Raw genomic sequence first — 23,273 nt, forward strand, 5'->3', positions numbered from 1 at the left:
AGAAGCGTCCTCTGATTGGTCGGTATCAGTCTGTATAAAGAAGCGTCCTCTGATTGGTCGGTATCAGTCTGTATAAAGAAGCGTCCTCTGATTGGTCGGTATCAGTCTGTGTAAAGAAGCGTCCTCTGATTGGTCGGTATCAGTCTGTATAAAGAAGCGTCCTCTGATTGGTCGGTATCAGTCTGTATAAAGAAGCGTCCTCTGATTGGTCGGTATCAGTCTGTAAAGAAGCGTCCTCTGATTGGTCGGTATCAGTCTGTAAAGAAGCGTCCTCTGATTGGTCGGTATCAGTCTGTATAAAGAAGCGTCCTCTGATTGGTCGGTATCAGTCTGTATAAAGAAGCGTCCTCTGATTGGTCGGTATCAGTCTATAAAGAAGCGTCCTCTGATTGGTCGGTATCAGTCTGTAAAGAAGCGTCCTCTGATTGGTCGTTCAATATGCTGATTATTTTCTTGGTTAATCGATGAATATTTTGGTCTATGAAACATTAGAAAGAGACAATGAACCTCTTCAGATGTCTGTTTGTTCCACAAATCATCCAAAATCCAAAAATATTCACTTTATTACAACAAAACCAACAAAAACAGCAAATTATTACATTTGAGAACAAGAATTTTTATTTCTTTTTTTTAAACTCAAACTAGTTCCTGATTGGTTGTCTGTGGAGCGAATGATCGACTGAACTTCACAGCTCCTGAATTGAAAATTAAAATTATTTTAATTTGAGTCATTTAAATATTGGCAGCTGTGGACTTCCATACTATTTAACCTGGTGCCAAAAAGCCTACGGAGGATCACTGAGGTCAAAACAACAACTGTGTCTGATCACATGATGATAGATATACAGTAAAATATAGATCGATAGGCTCTCACTTTCCATCTGGTTGTGTTTCACTGTTTTAAATGTGCTGGATGAGTTTTATCCTGAAACAGCGTCTGTGTTGCTTTCAGGACAGTTTAGAAACCAAACAAAGTGACTGAAGTTCATGAGTCTTTGTGTAACGTTTCCAGTTCAGACAGTAAAGAGGTAGAACAGAACATGCCCGAAGCCACATAAAGGAGTAAATAGTTAGTTTGGCCCGTGTGTCGGCCGTCAGACGGCGGCGGGGATGAAATGTCCGTGAAGGTCCATGTGGACGCTGGCGGGGATGGAGGCTCGGCCGATCTCCTGGAAGGTTTTGGCGTCGAGGACGAGCATGAAGGGAGAAATGTTGGGATCCGGAGAGATGACGGACGATAAGATCACCCCTGAAAGAACAAGAGTTCAAACAGTCAGAACCACAATCAGCCGGAGAGTCGCTGTGGTTCGGTAGACGGAGAGCCCTCACCGTCGTCCTCCTCCACGGCTCCTGGAGACGCCACAAACACCGGCTCTGAAGGGAAGCAGTTGTCCTGCTGCCACTCCATGTGCTTCCTGGTGACGATGTCGATCTTGGCGACCTGTGGGGGAGACGGGAGACAGAATCCAAGGTTTTATGTTGGTCGGTCGGTCGGTCGGTTGATCCTCTGGGGACCATTGTTCAGATATTCCAGTCTGGACAGACACAGTGAAACAGCCGACTGGCCATAATGTCGCGCTGCAGCTGATTTATGATTAATTTCGCCGTCATAGATTCATAAACGTGAGCATGTGTTGGACGCTGAAGGGGTCAAAGGTGGACTGAGGTGTTTCACCTTGTTGGGATGAGGAGACCAGTCCACCTTGGAGCCGTAGAAGTATCTGTACTTTTTAGCGTTGAACTTGTAGTTGATCCCTGGCAGCTCCAGACCTGAGGAGGAATTAGACTCATTAGGAAGTAAATCAGAGAGCAGCTCTCCCCTGGTCCTCTCTGTCCACATCCTGGTGTCTGAGTGACTGGTAGGTAGTTAAAGTGTTGGAACTGGTCCAGTAGATCACAGTAGGTCCACTAAAAGTGCTTGTTTGATCCACTGACAGGCTCAGAGTGTTATTCTCAGTGTGTGACAGCATCATGGAAAGGATCCCTACAGAGAGAGACCTGGAAGATCCTTTTGGTTTAACCACAAACAGCACACACACCAGACTACATTCACTAAAACAGGGATTTTACACAAGAGTTGCTGGTGTAACGCTGCCTTCATCAGTTAATTTGTTTGCATTATTGAGTGACTTTGGTGTTTTAAAGGTTTAGTTCAGATCCAACACAATAACTGCATAACACACAATAACAAACACAAACTGATGGAGGCAGCAACAGCTCCTGTGTTCTGTGAGCTAAAATTACTCTTTTTGTGAATGGAGTCTGGTGTGTGCCATTGCAGCCCGTTTGGTGGCTGCTGGACCAGTTCCAACACTTTTACTACCTTTCCTTTAATCACTCTCTAAGTCGTTCAGACCTGTGAACAGGGTGTCTGGCTGGCAGTAGACGGATCCGTTCTCCTGCATCACCGCCTGGGCCGTCGTGTCCGTCAGGGTCACCAGGTTAGATCCTCTGGGAGACTCCTGGGAAACACATGACAGACTCCTCCGTTAATAAGATGCTGGAGAGTCCATGTACACGCTGAGGTGTTCTGGGCCGCGGTTGTGCAGTCGTACCCCGTGGACGCCGAGCGGCAGGACGAACCTCTGGCAGACCGGCGGGCTGAAGCTGTCGTTGGACTGCATGAAGCTGCTGGTCTCCTGTCTCATGTTCTGGATGTAGAACATGTCGTACAGGTTGGAGTCCTTATAGGTGATCAGGTCGAACACCACGTGGTCGTCGGCCTCATACGCGTTGATGTGGTGGAAAACCACAAAGGCGTCGGCGTAGAAATGGGTGGACACCGCCTTTCCGGTCTTTCTGTTGATGACGTGAAACAGAGTCTGAGGTGGAGAGAAAACAGTGGAGAAGTTATTCTGATGATCTGATTTCCTGTTTGTCGTCACTATGGAAAACATGTTTAACCCAAGGTGTTGTTAGCATGTTAGCATGTTAGTCTATAGTGTAAAAAAGTTAGTGCAGGTCTATAGTGTGTGTGTGCTAGTTAGTTAGCGTGTTAGCATGTTAGTGTATAGTGTAAAAAAGTTAGTGCAGGTCTATAGTGTGTGTGCTAGATAGTTAGCGTGTTAGCATGTTAGTTTATAGTGTAAAAAAGTTAGTGCAGGTCTATAGTGTGTGTGCTAGTTAGTTAGCGTGTTAGCATGTTAGTCTATAGTGTAAAAAAGTTAGTGCAGGTCTATAGTGTGTGTGCTAGTTAGTTAGCGTGTTAGCATGTTAGTCTATAGTGTAAAAAAGTTAGTGCAGGTCTATAGTGTGTGTGTGCTAGTTAGTTAGCGTGTTAGCATGTTAGTCTATAGTGTAAAAAAGTTAGTGCAGGTCTATAGTGTGTGTGTGCTAGTTAGTTAGCGTGTTAGCATGTTAGTTTATAGTGTAAAAAAGTTAGTGCAGGTCTATAGTGTGTGTGCTAGTTAGTTAGCGTGTTAGCATGTTAGTCTATAGTGTAAAAAAGTTAGTGCAGGTCTATAGTGTGTGTGCTAGTTAGTTAGCGTGTTAGCATGTTAGTCTATAGTGTAAAAAGGTAGTGCAGGTCTATAGTTTGTGTGCTAGTTAGTTAGCGTGTTAGCATGTTAGTCTATAGTGTAAAAAAGTTAGTGCAGGTCTATAGTGTGTGTGTGCTAGTTAGTTAGCGTGTTAGCATGTTAGCGTACAGTGTTAGACGATACTTACGATGTCGTCCTTATCGTATTTGAGGCAGCTCCCCCAGTTGACCCCTCTGAAGTAGGCGGTGGCCAGTTTGACGATGTCCAATTTAAAGGCCTGTTCCACGAACACGATGTAGTTTTCCGTCATGCCGAAGCTGTGGAAGTAGCTCGGGAACAAAGTGGAGCGAAACGGGATCGAACAGACCTGCTTAACTTTCCTCAGCGCCGGCTTCTTATTGTCCTTATCTGGAACAGCAGAGCAGAGTTTGGGACGATTTCACGTGACATTTTGCTCAGTTCCCTTTAGGATGAATCGTAATAACGTTTAATAATAGTGATAATAATAAACTTTTTTAAGAAACATACTTCACAAAACCAGGCAAGATGGTTAAAACGAGAATAAAACCAAAGAACAAATGCACATAAGAAGTAAAACAACAAACTAAAAACATGATAAGATGAGAATCATCATCAGAGTTTGTCGTCTCCAGCTTTAATGTGTTTAAGACTCAAATGCTAGCATGCTAACACGCTAACGATAAAGATGGTGAACGTCATATTTCTATAGAACTACAACTTTCTCCTCGTAACATCCCAACTTTTCATCAAAGTACTCCCCCTTTGCCGTCCTCGGCGGGGCGTTTTCCTCTGTGGTTCATTACTAACCTTATTATCCTGTGATAACGAGCTACGACGCCTCGTAAATCAATCAAGCTCAGCGCTGTAATTAGATAAAAACTTGACCTCCTGCACAATTGAGCAACTTTATTGCTGAAACAATCAGAGCCATAAAGAGTTTTGCTCCCTTTGTCCTCCGACGCCGCTCCATCCCGGTGAAGTCAGTTTACCTGAAGCATCAGCCGGGACTTTGAAGATGACGTATTTGGGCCGGCCGAAGCCCATGATGGCCGTGCCCATGTTGTAGGTGTTTCCCTCGTCGTCGTAGTGAGGGTGAGCCGTCGCCAAGTTCAGAGCGATGTGGTTCCTGTAGTTAATCTGGAATTTGGCAGCGATAAGCGATACGTTTGAGGTAGTATTTGTTATTGATCGATGACCCCCGGACACACTTACCCTCCCGATGGTCTCCAGGGTGACGGGATCGATCTGGTTCATGTAGTTGATCTCGGAGGAGGCGTAGTAGTCCTGACCGTAACGGATGATGTTGATCAAGTTGTTGTCGGTGAAGTCGGGGATGATGTTGGAGAGGTGCGTGAAAACCCTAGTGTGGGTGAGAGAACAGGTCTGATCTCTAAGTGTCCTGGATGGACTAAAACAGATCTCTAAGTGTCCTGGATGGACTAAAACAGATCTCTAAGTGTCCTGGATGGACTAAAACAGATCTCTAAGTGTCCTGGATGGACTAAAACAGATCTCAAGGTGTCCTGGATGGACTAAAACAGATCTCAAGGTGTCCTGGATGGACTAAAACAGATCTCAAGGTGTCCTGGATGGACTCTAACAGATCTCTATCTGTCCTGGATGGACTAAAACAGATCTCTAAGTGTCCTGGATGGACTAAAACAGATCTCAAGGTGTCCTGGATGGACTAAAACAGATCTCCAAGGTGTCCTGGATGGACTCTAACAGATCTCTATCTGTCCTGGATGGACTAAAACAGATCTCTAAGTGTCCTGGATGGACTAAAACAGATCTCTAAGTGTCCTGGATGGACTAAAACAGATCTCTAAGTGTCCTGGATGGACTAAAACAGATCTCCAAGGTGTCCTGGATGGACTAAAACAGATCTCCAAGGTGTCCTGGATGGACTAAAACAGATCTCTAAGTGTCCTGGATGGACTAAAACAGATCTCTAAGTGTCCTGGATGGACTAAAACAGATCTCAAGGTGTCCTGGATGGACTAAAACAGATCTCCATGGTGTCCTGGATGGACTAAAACAGATCTCTAAGTGTCCTGGATGGACTAAAACAGATCTCCAAGGTGTCCTGGATGGACTAAAACAGATCTCTATCTGTCCTGGATGGACTAAAACAGATCTCTAAGTGTCCTGGATGGACTAAAACAGATCTCAAGGTGTCCTGGATGGATTAAAACAGATCTCTATCTGTCCTGGATGGACTCTAACAGATCTCTATCTGTCCTGGATGGACTCTAACAGATCTCTATCTGTCCTGGATGGATTAAAACAGATCTCTATCTGTCCTGGATGGACTAAAACAGATCTCAAGGTGTCCTGGATGGACTAAAACAGATCTCCAAGGTGTCCTGGATGGACTAAAACAGATCTCTAAGTGTCCTGGATGGACTAAAACAGATCTCTAAGTGTCCTGGATGGACTAAAACAGATCTCAAGGTGTCCTGGATGGACTAAAACAGATCTCAAGGTGTCCTGGATGGACTAAAACAGATCTCCAAGGTGTCCTGGATGGACTCTAACAGATCTCTAAGTGTCCTGGATGGACTAAAACAGATCTCTAAGTGTCCTGGATGGACTAAAACAGATCTCAAGGTGTCCTGGATGGACTAAAACAGATCTCAAGGTGTCCTGGATGGACTAAAACAGATCTCAAGGTGTCCTGGATGGACTAAAACAGATCTCTAAGTGTCCTGGATGGACTAAAACAGATCTCTAAGTGTCCTGGATGGACTAAAACAGATCTCTAAGTGTCCTGGATGGACTAAAACAGATCTCCAAGGTGTCCTGGATGGACTAAAACAGATCTCTAAGTGTCCTGGATGGACGAAAACAGATCTCAAGGTGTCCTGGATGGACTAAAACAGATCTCAAGGTGTCCTGGATGGACTCTAACAGATCTCTATCTGTCCTGGATGGACTAAAACAGATCTCTAAGTGTCCTGGATGGACTAAAACAGATCTCTAAGTGTCCTGGATGGACTAAAACAGATCTCCAAGGTGTCCTGGATGGACTAAAACAGATCTCTAAGTGTCCTGGATGGACTAAAACAGATCTCTAAGTGTCCTGGATGGTCTCTAACAGATCTCTAAGTGTCCTGGATGGACTAAAACAGATCTCTAAGTGTCCTGGATGGTCTCTAACAGATCTCTAAGTGTCCTGGATGGACTAAAACAGATCTCTAAGTGTCCTGGATGGACTAAAACAGATCTCTAAGTGTCCTGGATGGACTAAAACAGATCTCAAGGTAAAACAGATCTCAAGGTGTCCTGGATGGACTAAAACAGATCTCAAGGTGTCCTGGATGGACTAAAACAGATCTCTACGTGTCCTGGATGGACTAAAACAGATCTCTACGTGTCCTGGATTGCTTGTACCTGGAAAAGATGTTCTTGCAGGGATCTGGGTAAATCATGGTTCCAAACTCGGAGACGACGATCCTGTCGGCCTTGATGTTCCTGCTGTAGGTGTCACTCTTGAGGAACTTGCTCCTGTAGGTCACCTTCCCTAAAACACCGACACCGCTGCTGTGAAACAGGCTCACTGATGGCGAGGAAACGCTGCGGTTACATCTTAAATTCTGCCGCCTCACCGCCGCTGAAGGTGAAGCTGTGGATGAGCGACATGCCGTCGAACCAGTGGTTGTACTCGGAGCCGCCCACCGAGAACAGGCCGGGCCCGTTCCTCAGCAGGGTGCCCTGCAGCCAGGACGGGAGGGCGCCTGCAGGGCAAAGGTCAAACACGGGTTCATTACCGCAGAGACGCTGTACATTTCACTGTACAGACTTTATCCTGAAACTTTACATTCATGTATTTTAACCCTTTCATGCATGAATTATGATCCTGACCTCAGTCAGGATTCTTTTACTAAGTGTTTTTATTCATTTTTATTCATGAAAAACAAGATTTGAACTTTTTTTTTTCAACCCATATTTTATAAAGATATATTTACATGTCCAGTAGTTGAAATCTAGCTAGTGATGCATGATGTACACTTCAGTGGACATGTGATTAATCATAATTTCCTCCCAATATAAAATCAATACTTGGAAAATGTAGCAATTGCATGACTCCTTAGACGTTACTTGAAGTCACCATATTTTTCTTACCTGCATGGTTTCTTTTTAAAGAAGGTTTGAACAGAAAAAAACTTGGTGTTCCTGTCTGTCTGTCGGCCATCTTGGTTTCACTCTTTTTTTTTTTCACTTGCAGTGGCTTCCCACTGGGTAGCAGTGTGTGAGATGATGCAGTAGCTTCACTGTAGTGGCTGATGTGCCATCAAAACTCATGCATATACAAGAAAACAGCTTTTGAATAGCTGCACACTGTAGTGACCTCTATGCATGAAAGGGTTAATGACAAAACTCTCTAAACTTATTATATTCAAATATAAAAACATGATTTTAATGGTTTAAACATGAAGTTATGGTTTTCCTAATAAACATAAAACACTATGAGGAAATAAGGGAATGTTACAGGACGGCGTGGGAGATAGAAATACCATAATAAGTTATTATTATAGCAGCTGTTCTATGAGAATTAAAAACGATATTTAACAGAATTATTAAAAGTCACAGATGTCAGTTGGTTCAGCTCTTTAATTCAATACTCGCTCCAAAATATACAAACAATCTGGAAAACAAATGAACTCCTCACCAGTTTATTAGAAGTAAAAATAAAACACTTGTTCTTTGTTTATCTGAGACACTCTGACCTTTGACCTCGGCCTCCACCGGCTCCGGAGTTTCTGATCCGTTCTTTGCAAATATCGACTGCATGTCTCTCTCTGATATTTCCCAGAATGCACCCCTGCAGCTCCTGCTGTACCCCGTCCACTGACTGAACCCGCAGACGGGCGGAGGCTGATTTTATGCCGCCGCTGTCCGTCTACGTGATGATCTCCATGTCACGACGACCAGCTTTATTGATGATGTCACGGCTCTGCTGTGGCCTTTCACAATAAAACAACCGTCTCTGACCTACTTCAAGCCCCAAACACACACTGATCTACCTCCTGTGTGTGCTTTTACTGTGAAGGGGAGCAGGCTGAGACTAAAGAAGTGAATCTTTGAACTGAAATGTGATCATAAAGACAACTGATTAACTGTGAACAGACGATAATGATCAGCGTTATGACATCCGTCTAAATGCAAACTGTGATGAACCCCCAGCTGGTGAGCCACATGTTCAGATCTACAGTAATAATAATGATCATAATAGTGATAAACTTTATATATGACACATAAAATCAACATAAACACATTAAACATTCCAATAAAATACAAAGAATGAATCATATACTGAAAATAAAGTAAATAAAATGAATAGAAACAAGCCAAAGTATATATTATTTATAGAAGAAGCACAGCAGCAAGTAAAACACACAAATATATTATTGTTCCAAAACTACAATATTATGAGACAGAGAATCTGTTTTAAACCTGTTAAATTATGTGTAAACTCTTTATCAGAAGCCTTTAAACGGCAGCGTAGCAAATGATTATTTTCATTATCAGATCATTTCTTCTTTTTTTAGTTCAAAACCCCCAAAATATTCAGTTTTCTGACACGAATCACACTGAAAAGTTTCACTTTTTGGGTTAGAAATGAAACTAAAACAATAGTTTGGATAATATTTTCTGTCTTTTGCAGCTCTAATTCTCTGTATAGCTCTAAAAACATTTTTATTCCATTCTTTATGAAAAGTTTCACCTTCAGGGATAAATTCAGATAAATGTAGATAATGAATAGATGAATAAATAAAAGTCTTGGTTGTATTTTCTCTTATCTTGAACATAAAAAGGTGAATTTCTGAGCTGCTTCAGTTTCTTCGTCCTGTGAAGTGACCTTCAGACTCGTCTAATTGGTTAAATCAGTTTACTGCTTTACAGCCGCTCTTGTCAGCGCTGCTCTGTTGGACGTGTGGCTGGTCGGCGGTCACCTGCCCACAGGTGTGAGGGTTTGGAGGGCGTTCGGTTTGTTGTGTCTCTTGTTATTTAGAGCCAGAGGGCGTTTATAGGCTGTAAAAGTGATCAATAAAGACGTGAGAAAGACTTTGACACCAGAGAGCAGAGTCCACGTCCTTGTTACGCTTCAAGTCAGCATTTTATTGTTTTACATAACAACCACAGCGGGTGTCCATGTTAGCATGTTAGCATGTTAGCATGTTCCTGTTTAAATGGATCTAAAATACAAACTCTGACGTCATTAAATTACATTAAGAGCAAAACGGTACAAAACAGACTGTAAGAGTCTGTCAGCTCAGAGTAAAGGTGTGTGTGTGCTAAGGGCGTTACTAGGTCAGTATCAGTCTGTATAAAGAAGCGTCCTCTGATTGGTCGGTATCAGTCTGTAAAGAAGCGTCCTCTGATTGGTCGGTATCAGTCTGTAAAGAAGCGTCCTCTGATTGGTCGGTATCAGTCTGTAAAGAAGCGTCCTCTGATTGGTCGGTATCAGTCTATAAAGAAGCGTCCTCTGATTGGTCGGTATCAGTCTGTATAAAGAAGCGTCCTCTGATTGGTCGGTATCAGTCTGTAAAGAAGCGTCCTCTGATTGGTCGGTATCAGTCTATAAAGAAGCGTCCTCTGATTGGTCGGTATCAGTCTGTATAAAGAAGCGTCCTCTGATTGGTCGGTATCAGTCTATAAAGAAGCGTCCTCTGATTGGTCGGTATCAGTCTATAAAGAAGCGTCCTCTGATTGGTCGGTATCAGTCTATAAAGAAGCGTCCTCTGATTGGTCGGTATCAGTCTGTAAAGAAGCGTCCTCTGATTGGTCGGTATCAGTCTGTAAAGAAGCGTCCTCTGATTGGTCGGTATCAGTCTGTATAAAGAAGCGTCCTCTGATTGGTCGGTATCAGTCTATAAAGAAGCGTCCTCTGATTGGTCGGTATCAGTCTGTATAAAGAAGCGTCCTCTGATTGGTCGGTATCAGTCTATAAAGAAGCGTCCTCTGATTGGTCGGTATCAGTCTATAAAGAAGCGTCCTCTGATTGGTCGGTATCAGTCTGTAAAGAAGCGTCCTCTGATTGGTCGGTATCAGTCTGTATAAAGAAGCGTCCTCTGATTGGTCGGTATCAGTCTATAAAGAAGCGTCCTCTGATTGGTCGGTATCAGTCTGTATAAAGAAGCGTCCTCTGATTGGTCGGTATCAGTCTGTAAAGAAGCGTCCTCTGATTGGTCGGTATCAGTCTGTAAAGAAGCGTCCTCTGATTGGTCGGTATCAGTCTGTATAAAGAAGCGTCCTCTGATTGGTCGGTATCAGTCTGTATAAAGAAGCGTCCTCTGATTGGTCGGTATCAGTCTGTAAAGAAGCGTCCTCTGATTGGTCGGTATCAGTCTATAAAGAAGCGTCCTCTGATTGGTCGGTATCAGTCTATGAAGAAGCGTCCTCTGATTGGTCGGTATCAGTCTGTAAAGAAGCGTCCTCTGATTGGTCGGTATCAGTCTATAAAGAAGCGTCCTCTGATTGGTCGGTATCAGTCTGTAAAGAAGCGTCCTCTGATTGGTCGGTATCAGTCTGTAAAGAAGCGTCCTCTGATTGGTCGGTATCAGTCTGTATAAAGAAGCGTCCTCTGATTGGTCGGTATCAGTCTGTATAAAGAAGCGTCCTCTGATTGGTCGGTATCAGTCTGTAAAGAAGCGTCCTCTGATTGGTCGGTATCAGTCTATAAAGAAGCGTCCTCTGATTGGTCGGTATCAGTCTATGAAGAAGCGTCCTCTGATTGGTCGGTATCAGTCTGTAAAGAAGCGTCCTCTGATTGGTCGGTATCAGTCTATAAAGAAGCGTCCTCTGATTGGTCGGTATCAGTCTGTATAAAGAAGCGTCCTCTGATTGGTCGGTATCAGTCTATAAAGAAGCGTCCTCTGATTGGTCGGTATCAGTCTATAAAGAAGCGTCCTCTGATTGGTCGGTATCAGTCTATAAAGAAGCGTCCTCTGATTGGTCGGTATCAGTCTGTAAAGAAGCGTCCTCTGATTGGTCGGTATCAGTCTGTAAAGAAGCGTCCTCTGATTGGTCGGTATCAGTCTGTATAAAGAAGCGTCCTCTGATTGGTCGGTATCAGTCTATAAAGAAGCGTCCTCTGATTGGTCGGTATCAGTCTATAAAGAAGCGTCCTCTGATTGGTCGGTATCAGTCTATAAAGAAGCGTCCTCTGATTGGTCGGTATCAGTCTATAAAGAAGCGTCCTCTGATTGGTCGGTATCAGTCTGTATAAAGAAGCGTCCTCTGATTGGTCGGTATCAGTCTATAAAGAAGCGTCCTCTGATTGGTCGGTATCAGTCTATAAAGAAGCGTCCTCTGATTGGTCGGTATCAGTCTGTAAAGAAGCGTCCTCTGATTGGTCGGTATCAGTCTGTAAAGAAGCGTCCTCTGATTGGTCGGTATCAGTCTATAAAGAAGCGTCCTCTGATTGGTCGGTATCAGTCTGTAAAGAAGCGTCCTCTGATTGGTCGGTATCAGTCTATAAAGAAGCGTCCTCTGATTGGTCGGTATCAGTCTGTATAAAGAAGCGTCCTCTGATTGGTCGGTATCAGTCTGTAAAGAAGCGTCCTCTGATTGGTCGGTATCAGTCTATAAAGAAGCGTCCTCTGATTGGTCGGTATCAGTCTGTATAAAGAAGCGTCCTCTGATTGGTCGGTATCAGTCTGTATAAAGAAGCGTCCTCTGATTGGTCGGTATCAGTCTGTAAAGAAGCGTCCTCTGATTGGTCGGTATCAGTCTATAAAGAAGCGTCCTCTGATTGGTCGGTATCAGTCTGTAAAGAAGCGTCCTCTGATTGGTCGGTATCAGTCTGTATAAAGAAGCGTCCTCTGATTGGTCGGTATCAGTCTATAAAGAAGCGTCCTCTGATTGGTCGGTATCAGTCTGTATAAAGAAGCGTCCTCTGATTGGTCGGTATCAGTCTGTAAAGAAGCGTCCTCTGATTGGTCGGTATCAGTCTGTAAAGAAGCGTCCTCTGATTGGTCGGTATCAGTCTATAAAGAAGCGTCCTCTGATTGGTCGGTATCAGTCTGTATAAAGAAGCGTCCTCTGATTGGTCGGTATCAGTCTGTATAAAGAAGCGTCCTCTGATTGGTCGGTATCAGTCTGTAAAGAAGCGTCCTCTGATTGGTCGGTATCAGTCTGTAAAGAAGCGTCCTCTGATTGGTCGGTATCAGTCTATAAAGAAGCGTCCTCTGATTGGTCGGTATCAGTCTATAAAGAAGCGTCCTCTGATTGGTCGGTATCAGTCTGTAAAGAAGCGTCCTCTGATTGGTCGGTATCAGTCTGTAAAGAAGCGTCCTCTGATTGGTCGGTATCAGTCTGTATAAAGAAGCGTCCTCTGATTGGTCGGTATCAGTCTATAAAGAAGCGTCCTCTGATTGGTCGGTATCAGTCTGTATCAGACACCAGAGGAGGGTCCTGTCTAAACCTAACCAATCAGAGGAGGTCTTCTTGAAATCAATGTCACTTCTGATTCCCAAACAAACAACATTTGTCCTGAGGAGAGAAAAATAAAAGCCACGTAGAGTTTTGGATGAAAAATGAAGTTTATTACAAACAACGACAGAGAGCTGTTAGCAGTCAGTTAGCAGCTGTTAGTTCTGTACAAATAACACTGTTTGATTGGTTAGTTGAGTTTGCCGATCGGCAACACAAGGCTAGGTCTCAAACAGCACCCTACGCCCTTTGTAGCGCACTATTTTCCACCTTAAACCTGCCATAGTACACAAATTTCCTCCTTAAACCTTTCGTAGTGCACTTCTTTCCATGCTACACCCTTCTTAGTGCACTACCTCCCACTTTAGGCCCTCATTAGTGTGCTATTTTCCTCCTTGAACCCTTCTTAGTGCACTACCTCCCTCCTGACGCCCTCCATAGTTCACTATGAGTTTAAACTCTTATATAATAGTGTGCCACTTTTATCTTCCTTAGTGCGCTTTGTTGCACCCTAAACCCTCCGTAGTGCACTACATTTCCACCTTAAACTCTTCATAATGCACTCCTGTCCATGCGCCCTTGGAAGTGCACTATCACCATCTTGCGCCCTGTGTAGTGCACTACAGACCACCGTAGATACTTCTGGTGCACTCCGAGTTCACGAGTTGCTGATGTTTTTAGAAAATGTTGCACCGCATGAAGACGACGACGTTACGGTTTTGTTTTTTCTGGACAAAATCAGGTTCCTTTCCTGAAAGGTAGCGTTTTATTTTTTAGTGTTGTTCACCTGATCGATGCTGCGTTCGTGTCTCGTGGGAAGAAAAGACGGTTTGGAAATGTTGACGTGATGAAGTTCGGTGCACGAGCGTTAAAAACACGGTGCGCTTGTATCTAAACGCCTTGAACGGTGAACATGTTTGTTTGCTTTTTCACGTTGGACAAATCCGACGTAGTTGTCGATGTGAACACGAATTACCTGCCGGGACCTGGAGATAGCGCGAACTCCCACGTGACACGAATGCAGCATTAAACTAAAAGCAACACACACCGGCGACGTCGCTTAACGTCACATTTAGTGGTAAAAAGGTTTGAAATGCTGGTCCACGTTTTAACCAACAGGATGCGTTTAATCGAACCCTTAATGTTCGCTCAAAGTCCCGCAGATGTTTACGTCCTTAAACGTTTCGTTATTGCATCACAGCAGGTTAAAGTTTGACGTCGGCCATCTTTGAATTTTTTGTGACAGTGCAAAAAAAAAGATGGCTGAGAGGGCAGAAGGAAAGTGTGAAGAAGGTCCATTAAGTAGCTTTTCCAGAGCTTTCGATCATATCACACTATCTTCATCAGTTGACTCCAAGACTTCTAAGGACTCCTCGTCCCTGTCGGATTAAAGGCTGACATCCAGACTTCATTCCTGATTAACAGCCTCACCCCAACATCCATTTAGCATCTGTTCTGGAGCTTTTGATCAGCTACTGAATGGTCTCGACACGTTAAGGAAGTGGTTCATCCCATTTTGAAATCATCAGTGAATGTTTGCCTCCCCCTTGTGGCGGTGACACGTGCTGACGACATATTTTATTTTATATTTAATTGTATTATCTATTATGAGTTTCTTTTTTATTTGGAGCATTGGACACTTCTGTCCGCTAATACTCCTAGCACACTCTGTGGCTACGCTAGCTCTGGCAATCAGATTTAAAAAACGTTCATTTAGGCTTTAAATGATCACATTGTAGACGTCACACACATAAGATGCCGTCTTTTAACCTGCTAGGACACAATAACTTCGTAAAGACGTGATAACACACACGACGAACCAGTGTTTGACCGGTGTGTGTCGACTTTAACGCCGAGCATGTTTGGTGCCTTCAAATGTGGTCGTGACTAACGTGAGTCCAAATGTACGGCGCCCTCTGGTGGTGGTTACGACTTTGGAAGTGGAAAGTTTCTGCGATCGTCGAGTTCACGAGTTGTGACGTGTTGATGTTTTGTTTGGATGGTGAGTTAATATATTGTAACTTTAGAGAACTCGTCTTAGTCATTTTATGGTTAGCTAGCTAGCTAATTCTTAGTCTCTGTGGCTTCTAGACTGCAACGTAACGGCTTTTTAGCTTTAAATAATAACCGTAGAACATGTTGGAGCCGTGGACGCATACAGAGACCTGAATACAAAGGTGGAACATGAAGCTAAAAAAGTTCGCCTTCCCAGGTATAAAAGTACCTGGATTTTCCTCATTGTTGGGACCATGGGGATGCACGCTAGCGTCTCGGGTTTGACGAGCCAGCTAACTTCCTGTTAGCTGTCCGCTAACTTCCTGTTAGCCCTGTGCTAACTTGAATGGGGATTTAATCGTGTGGCTCCAAATGTTGTTGGACTGAAAGGATCAAATTCTGATGGTGAAACGAGTCATTTCACAATAAAATGTCTCTGATTTACAGACGTCTGTGGGAAAAAGTCTATTTGGGCCTAATGGCGCCACGTTTGGCCGCTCTGGCACACTCCCTTGGTTGGGTTGTCCTTGCGATGTAACGCGTATCGTGCTCACGACTTCCCACATTTGAAGGCAGCCGCTGTCTGCTCGGTTTCACAAAATCGTCCTCGAACCCTTTTACAGTTTGCTAAGTCTCCCCCTGCACCCTTCATGGGGCACTACGCCCCACCTTGACCCCTCCGTAGTGCACTTGAGAGGCTGCGTAGCTCCTTAAGGACCGGGGTGTTGTCTGAGAATGGCACCAGAGAAACAGAGAGAGAGACAGAGGTAGAAAGAGAGAGAGAGAGAGAGAGAGAGAGACGGGTAGAGAGCGTGGTGAAGGTTACAGCTTCAGGTTTAGTAGAATCGGACAGTCACAGTAGGTTGAGATGCTGCCGTCTGTCTGCTGGACGGACAGACGGGCGGCGGACAGAGAGACAGACGGTTTTAGTGTCTGGGGTTACAGCTAAAACCCACCGGGAGCGTCTGCGTCGTGGAGCTGATGCAGGAAGTCAGAGAAACAAACAGGAGAGAGAATCAGCTCAGTTTTCAAAATAAAAGCCCCCCGTGCAGACTGTCAGTGGTATATTCCAGCAGCACATCAGTATTATTCTCTAATGGGGGGGGGCACCAGGCCAGACGTCAGCCGCTCAGAGGGTTTTTATCACCATGACGACCAGAGGTTCATCTGGGATGGAGAAACACTCTGACTGTGACTTTAGCTGCTGTCTGTAGCTGCAGCACAACAAAGCAGGAAGTACATCCAAGAAACACATTTAAAGCAGCAGAAGAAGAAACGAGGCCCGTTTGATCAACCAAACCAGATAAATCTGAGCAGGAACACCGATCAGCAGGCGGAACTCTCCCGGTGGGACATGAAAACTAAACCTGACCGCTGCCAGGACGCCACGCAGACGAGCCCGGTGGGATTTCGTTGTTAGTGAGTAGCAGTTGGAGGTCTGGTCTATATACAGAAACAAGAAATGCATAATCAGAATATCCAAACTAACCAGAGCTGCAGGGAGGGAGGGGGGCCGCCGTGTTGGCTCCGCCCCCGGGTGGTTGCTATGGTAACGGGGGGGGGGGGGGGGGGGGGTCGGCAGCTCTGGTTCGCTAAAAAAGACCCAAACTAAAAAAACAAACCAAAAACAAACGAACAAACAAACAAACCCCAAAAGCAAACGGGTGTCACCGCAAAACACAACAAGTCGTCATGGCAACGCTACACCGGGACACCACCTAACTGTCCGTGGAAAAAAACACACACACACACACACGCACGCACACACACTCACACACACACACACACACACACACACACACACGCGGTCTCTCTCTGACACACAAACGTTAACATGACAAACAGCTTCTCTCTTTTTTTCTATTGAGGTGAAAAACAGATTCTATTACTCTTAATTATCATATTCATCATAATTAATCATCTTCGTCATCTTCGTCGTTAGCAGTGGGGTGTGTGTGTGTGTGTGTGTGGTGTGTGTGTGTGTGTGTCTTCAGTCTGTTTATACACACTATTAACAGGGTGACACGCAGAGAGCTCAGTTCTGATTGGCCGACGGGTCGCAGCACCTCTTTTCTTCCAGGAGGCTTTTATTTTTTCATCTTTTAATGTTTGTCTCGTGTTGCTAGGCAACCGCAGCTTCCTGGAATCCCAGTCTGTTGTAGTCGATGGCGATGGCGGTCACATGGTCTCCCTCCCGCTGACCCACAGTGAAACAGTTTGCGGCGTCATCAGTGTGACTGGTTGCCCGGGGCAGTAAACTGGAGGCCGGCCCGGCGGCGCCGTCTGATTGGACGGGGCGAGGTCGGAGGTGTGTTTTGGCTGGATGTTGAAGCACCAGGAAGGAGGGAGGAGACTAACAGTACCTGCTGCTGGGAGTGTGTGTGTGTGTGTGTGTGTGATCAGGGCCGAAGGCATGCTGGGAAGACTGAACGACGCCGATGTCCAACCTGAGGGGCGTGACCCTCCGAGGGGTCGCACGACAAATCTGAGAGGTCACAAAAAAGTCAAAGGTCTTTGGATCCAGAAAGTTAAACTATTTTGCTTGTTTCTCTGAAAACGTCGTTTAGTTTGACCTCAGACTAAACGACTGGTCGATTGATCAGTTAAACTATTGATAATCTTTTTCTAAAGCGATCTGATCATTTCAGGGTTTGACACAGTTGGTTGAACCACGACTGCAACTAACGATTATTTCCATTCATTATGTTCTCTGTTAATTACTGACGAGTTTAAGGCGACTTCCTCTCAGGTGATCAATAAGTGATCAATAAGTGATCAATAAGCGTCCAGTCAAATCACAGAACGCTTCAGATCAAAACTGTATTTGTGTCTCGCCGTTGACGACCAGATATCAGAAGCAAATCACAGACGTCATCTTCGGTTTTACGAAGTTCATCGAATCCATCGATGAAGAAAATAACGGATCAATTTATCGATAAACGGACGAATCGTTTCAGCGTCTTTTCAGCTTCGGCGTTTTTTCCGTCCTGATCGTGGCGTCACAGGATCGGTCCTGTGATCAGGCCGCTGACACGCTGAGTTACTGGTGTGTCGCCGTCTTGAGGCTCCGTCTCCTTCCCAGCATGCCTTTGGCCCGGCGTGTGTGTGCGGTACTGCGGGTGTGTGTGTGTGTCAGTGTGTGTTGAGCACGCTGCGCGGCACCCAGCCTTCGGCGGCCGGCGAGTCGCTGTTGGCCGGCCGGTAGACCAGACTCTGGCCCTGCTGGTTGGACGCCAGAATCTGAACCTTCTCGCCGCGAAACACGGAGATCTCGTCCTCCCGCACCGCCACGAAGTCCTGCAGCACCTGCACCAGCTCCTGAGGTCAGAGGTCACATGATCAGACACAGTCACCTGGAATCACTTTGAACAGGTGCGTCTGCGATCGGGATCCGAACCTGGTCGTCCTGCTCGCTGTCAGGAGGAGGCTGAGGGGCGTGGCCGTTGGGCGTGGGCGGGGCCGACGGCGGTCGCCCCGACGACAGCGGGCGCGTCACGGAGATCCCGCCTTCCTTCCTCTGGTACTCAATGGGAGACTGAAGAGCTGGAAACAGGTGAGATCAGAACCAGGATCAACCAAACCGGATCAGAACCAGGATCAACCAAACTGGATCAGAACCAGGATCAACCAAACTGGATCAGAACCAGGATCAACCAAACTGGATCAGAACCAGATGTAAACACTTTCAGAGATGAAGATTAATCATGGAGTAGGCCTTAAGGGGATTCAAGGGTGATTTTCGTGGAGATTCATGGATGATTTTGGCAAATTCAAAGATGATTCAGGGGAATTCAAGGATCCGTTTTGGGATCAAGGAGTCAGGGTTCAGATACGTGATGTTTCAGACACAAGACATGTCAGGGAGATTTCTAGGTAGTACTTGGGGGTGTACCCACCTGACAGGAAGTTGTACCCACCTGACAGGAAGTTGTTCTGGGCGTCCAGCAGGGTGGCGATGGTTTCCACCCAGGTCATCTTGATGCTGGCGGACGACGCCTGCAGCGTGAAACGCTCCGCCGAGCCACGAGACCACAGGACGAATTTACAGGGATCGCCGTCAACACTGTCCTGCATCGCCAGGTAACTCACCTGAGCACACACAGATGACACCATAAATCCCAGTGTAAACCAGTCTGAACCAGGATCAACTAGTATGAACCAGTCTGAGAACGGTTCATGTTATAACGAGTATAGACCAGTCTGAACCAGTATAGACCAGTCTGAACCAGTCTGAACCAGTCTGAACCAGTCTGAGTCAGTATAGACCAGTCTGAACCAGTCTGAGCCAGTCTGAACCAGTATGAACAAGTGTAAAAAAGTCTGACCTTGATGCTGTTCTTGAACTGGTTTATACTGGTCTGAACCGGTCTGACCTTGATGCTGTTCTTGAACTGGTTTATACTGGTCTGAACTGGTCTGACCTTGATGCTGTTCTTGAACTGGTTTATACTGGTCTGAACTGGTCTGACCTTGATGCTGTTCTTGAACTGGTAGCCCGGGTTGGTGGATCCTTTGCGCAGCAGTTCGCTGAAGATGGCGATCTGCTCGAAGAGGAAGACTCTTCGCTCTTTACTGCGGGACAGAACGCCCCCGTCCTGCTCCCACACACAGAAGGTCTCCTGCTGCAGCAGCTTCCCCTGAGACGTCAGCTTCCCCTGGACAGGTGAGACAGGTGAGGACAGGACTAAGTATAGATATATTTGCATACCAGACTCCATTGACAAAACCAGAAATTTTACATTGCAGAACACAGGACTTTGTGTGACAACAACACAAACACACTGACTGATGGAGGCAGCAGCAGACCAGCAGCTCCTGTGTTCTGTGAGCTACAATCACTGTTTTTGTCAATGGAGTCTGGTGTGTGTGCAGAGTGGCAAAAACAAGCACTTCCTCTCTCTGATAGACCAACATAGGGTCAAAACATAATTATCCAGGATGTAAACTGTCAGATTTCCTGGCACAAGATGGTGAAGTTAAAAGTTTGGTACTCAGCCCAAATGCCCTCCTCACATCCAGCAGACTCAGAGCAACATTAGCATCCTGCTTACATTCGTAATTATTACTTGTGGGGTTCCTCAGGGTTCTATTCTTGGTCCTTTATATTTTCATACCAGACTCCATTGACAAAAACAGTCATTTTACATCACAGAACACAGGACTTTGTGTGACAACAACACAATCACACTAACAGATGGAGGCAGCAGCAGACCAGCAGCTCCTGTGTTCTGTGAGCTAAAATCACTGTTTTTGTCAATGGAGTCTGGTGGCTTTAAAGACCAACTGACCATAGACAGGTAGACAGACAGGTGTACCTCGTATCCCTGCAGGCGTCCCAGATTCATCATGTCGTTGCAGCGCTTGGGCACCAATGACATCAGCTCCACTGCTTTCTGTACACGCGCACACACACACACACACACACACACACACACTGTGGTGTTAAATATTACAAAAGTCTGATGGCGGTCTTCGGGGTGATGATTCACCATCCTGCGTAAATCATTTATCACTGCCGTCGTCGTCACCATGGCAACATCAGCACCAACTACAGCGGTAACAAGTGAAACAAGCAGGCCAACAACCAATCACAACGCAGGACCGGGACTCACCTCAATCTCTTCACAGTCGAGTCCTGCTTTGGACGTGTACTTGAGGAAATCCTGAGAAACAGGGACACGGATGTCATCAAAGTGTTTAAAAATGTATTACTGCATCATGTTGAAGGATAACTGTGGTAATTCTAAGCCTGGGTCCTATTTCTACATGTTTTGGTGTCTGAATGACTAGTTGGAATCCGTCCAATAGATGCTGCAGAACCACTAACACCTGTTTTATTGCCCTCTTCACAGTCACCAGACTCCATTGACAAAAACAGTGATTTTACCTCACAGATCATGGGAGTTGCTGGTCTACTTTCTGTGACTCTGATGTTTTAATTTGTTACTTTGGATCTGAACTATTCGTTAACAACACCAAAGTCATCCATAAACATACACTAACTACCTGATGGAGGCAGCAGCAGAGCAGCAGCTCCTGTGTTCTGTTCTCTAAAATCCCTGTTTTAGTGAATGTAGTCTGGTGTGTGTGCTGTTTGTGGTTAAACCAAAAGGATCTTCCAGGTCTCTCTCTGTAGGGATCCTTTCCATGATGCTGTCACACACTTAGAATAACACTCTGAGCCTGTCAGTGGATCAGACAAGCACTTTTAGTGGACCTACTGTGATCTACTGGACCAGTTCCAACACTTTTACTACCTACCAGTCATTCAGACACCAGGATGTGGACACAGAGGACCCAGGGTTAAAATGGTGGGTTTCTCCTTTAATGTGTGTGTAGAGTCCTGACAGACCTTCAGCAGCAGTTGGTACTTTGTGATTCTCTGGATGGGTTTGATCAGATAATCACTGATGGACATCCTGCAGCTGATCTCATGCTGGATCTCCTGCAGACAGACAGACAGACAGACAGACAGACAGACAGACAGACAGACAGACAGACAGACAGACAGACAGGTTCAGTGTGTTATAACAGTCAGTTGTTGCTTGTTTTGCAGGACAGATACTTCATCCTGCTTTTCATCCACACCAGACTCCATTCAAAAATCAGCCCGTTTAGTGAGCCTTGCAGGTATGCCTACTTTTCCTTGTTACTTATTTACTGTTTTTCAGCCCTGGTGGCTTCTTCAGATGGGAATCTATTCTGATGAAAAATTAATTAACTTTTCAAGCAAAAAGAAAAATGACAGCTTGCAGCTTCTCAAAATTGAGGATTTACATTTTTGCTCAAACAAAAAAGGCATTTGAAGGCATCACCTGGAAACCAGCACAGAATCAAACTTTAAAAAAAGACCAGAAATAAAAGAGCTAAACACAAAAACATGAACACTTGACTATTTCAGGACTAGAATGTCTGAAACATGTTTTTATTTTAACATCACGTTTAAACGACCAAAAGCCGACAATGTGATCCTCCGTCTGTTTACACTTTCCCACTTCCTGTCTGAGACTTACAAAATAAAACAAACAACGCTAAACACCGCCACAGTACTGTACACAGGAAGTGATGCGTTACCTCGAAGAAGCTCTCGTACTCGATGACGATGAACTCCGACCTCGGCTTGTTCTGACAGTAAACCACATACATGTGGAGACGACGCTCCTGCAGCGCGCACACACACACACACACACACACACACACACACACACACAGAGCCTGAGTTTCTGTCTGTTGTGTTCAATGTCATCGATCAAACTTCAGCTTTGGTAAAAACTCACGTGTCTGATGAAGAGGTCGGCCAGCAGGTCGTGATTCTGAACACAACGTTCCAACTCCACCAGGAAGAAACTGCAAGAAAACACACACAGAGTCAGACTGAGAGTGTGTGAGGGCTTTGACGGGAATGTGTGTGTGTGTTTAATACAGGATGTCGTTGGTATTTTTAAGCGTTTTTTGGTTTAACCACAAACAGCAGTCATATCGCTCTTTTCAAACACACCAGACTCCATTCACAAAAATAGTGATTTTAGCTCGCAGAACACAGGAGCTGCTGGCCTGCTGCTGCCTCCATCAGTCAGTTTATAGTGTTAATGTGTGATCCATAAATATTATGTTAGATCTGAACTAAACTTTTAAAACACCAAAGTCACACAAAAACACTAACAAACTTACTGGTAGGGGCAGCAGTAGTCCAACAACGACCATGTAAAATCCCTGCTTTAGTGAATGTAGTCTGGTGTGTGTGCAGAGAGCTAAAATCCCTGTTTTAGTGAATGTAGTCTGGTGTGTGTGCTGTTTGTGGTTAAACCAAAAGGATCTTCCAGGTCTCTCTCTGTAGGGATCCTTTCCATGATGCTGTCACACACTTAGAATAACACTCTGAGCCTGTCAGTGGATCAAACAAGCTCTTTTAGTGGACGTGCTTTAAATGAATGTTTTTGTCAATGGAGTCTGGTCATTGCAGACCGTTTGGAGGTGATCTAGTGGACCAGTTCCAGCAGGAACCCAGAGCTAAAAACACCAGACTGCTCCTTTAATGTGTGTGTGTGTGTGTGTGTGTGTGTGTGTGTGTGTGTGTGTGTGTGTGTGTGTGTGTGTGTGTGTGTGTGTGAACGGACTCGCGGTGCCAGTCGTAGATCTGCTGGATGTTGCCGAAGACGATTTTGTCTTTTCCTCTCATGTCCTCAGGAATCCCTCTGACCTCCAACCTCGACATGAAGCCCTGAGACACACACACACACACACACACACACACACACACACACACACACACACACAGTATATATGTTATATTCAATTTTACAATCATTTAAACTCGACATTCAGGCCGTTAAAGCTCAT

At 45.1% G+C, this 23,273-nt stretch overlaps 3 protein-coding genes across 3 annotated transcripts in view; 1 reads left to right on the forward strand and 2 right to left on the reverse strand.

The window, feature by feature from the left end:
• eif5b (eukaryotic translation initiation factor 5B) overlaps window positions 1–23,273 on the forward strand; it is a 96,045-nt gene that overhangs the window by 16,140 nt on the left and 56,632 nt on the right. The gene's annotated exons all lie outside the window — the stretch shown is intronic.
• Window positions 1,095–8,320, reverse strand: bco1l (beta-carotene oxygenase 1, like). Its single transcript, XM_070855931.1, has 11 exons — window positions 8,231–8,320; window positions 7,109–7,237; window positions 6,894–7,023; window positions 4,713–4,860; window positions 4,490–4,637; window positions 3,667–3,887; window positions 2,556–2,822; window positions 2,357–2,462; window positions 1,676–1,770; window positions 1,330–1,441; window positions 1,095–1,249 (listed from the first exon to the last, which is right to left on the reverse strand). Exons 1-11 carry the CDS (start codon window positions 8,292–8,294, stop codon window positions 1,095–1,097), a joined length of 1,575 nt encoding a protein of 524 aa, XP_070712032.1. The 5' UTR covers window positions 8,295–8,320.
• LOC139223690 (kalirin-like) overlaps window positions 17,980–23,273 on the reverse strand; it is a 49,654-nt gene continuing 44,360 nt past the window's right edge. The window contains exons 47-56 of the mRNA XM_070855664.1: window positions 23,051–23,154; window positions 22,211–22,280; window positions 22,008–22,094; window positions 21,286–21,378; window positions 20,546–20,596; window positions 20,249–20,326; window positions 19,403–19,588; window positions 18,851–19,022; window positions 18,331–18,476; window positions 17,980–18,251 (exon numbers count right to left, since the gene is read on the reverse strand). Coding sequence (XP_070711765.1) covers window positions 18,066–18,251; window positions 18,331–18,476; window positions 18,851–19,022; window positions 19,403–19,588; window positions 20,249–20,326; window positions 20,546–20,596; window positions 21,286–21,378; window positions 22,008–22,094; window positions 22,211–22,280; window positions 23,051–23,154 — 1,173 coding nt within the window. The 3' untranslated portion in view covers window positions 17,980–18,065. The remainder of the gene's footprint in view (window positions 18,252–18,330; window positions 18,477–18,850; window positions 19,023–19,402; window positions 19,589–20,248; window positions 20,327–20,545; window positions 20,597–21,285; window positions 21,379–22,007; window positions 22,095–22,210; window positions 22,281–23,050; window positions 23,155–23,273) is intronic.

This window comes from Pempheris klunzingeri, chromosome 24, assembly GCF_042242105.1.
Source record: "Pempheris klunzingeri isolate RE-2024b chromosome 24, fPemKlu1.hap1, whole genome shotgun sequence".
Lineage (NCBI taxonomy): Eukaryota > Metazoa > Chordata > Actinopteri > Acropomatiformes > Pempheridae > Pempheris > Pempheris klunzingeri.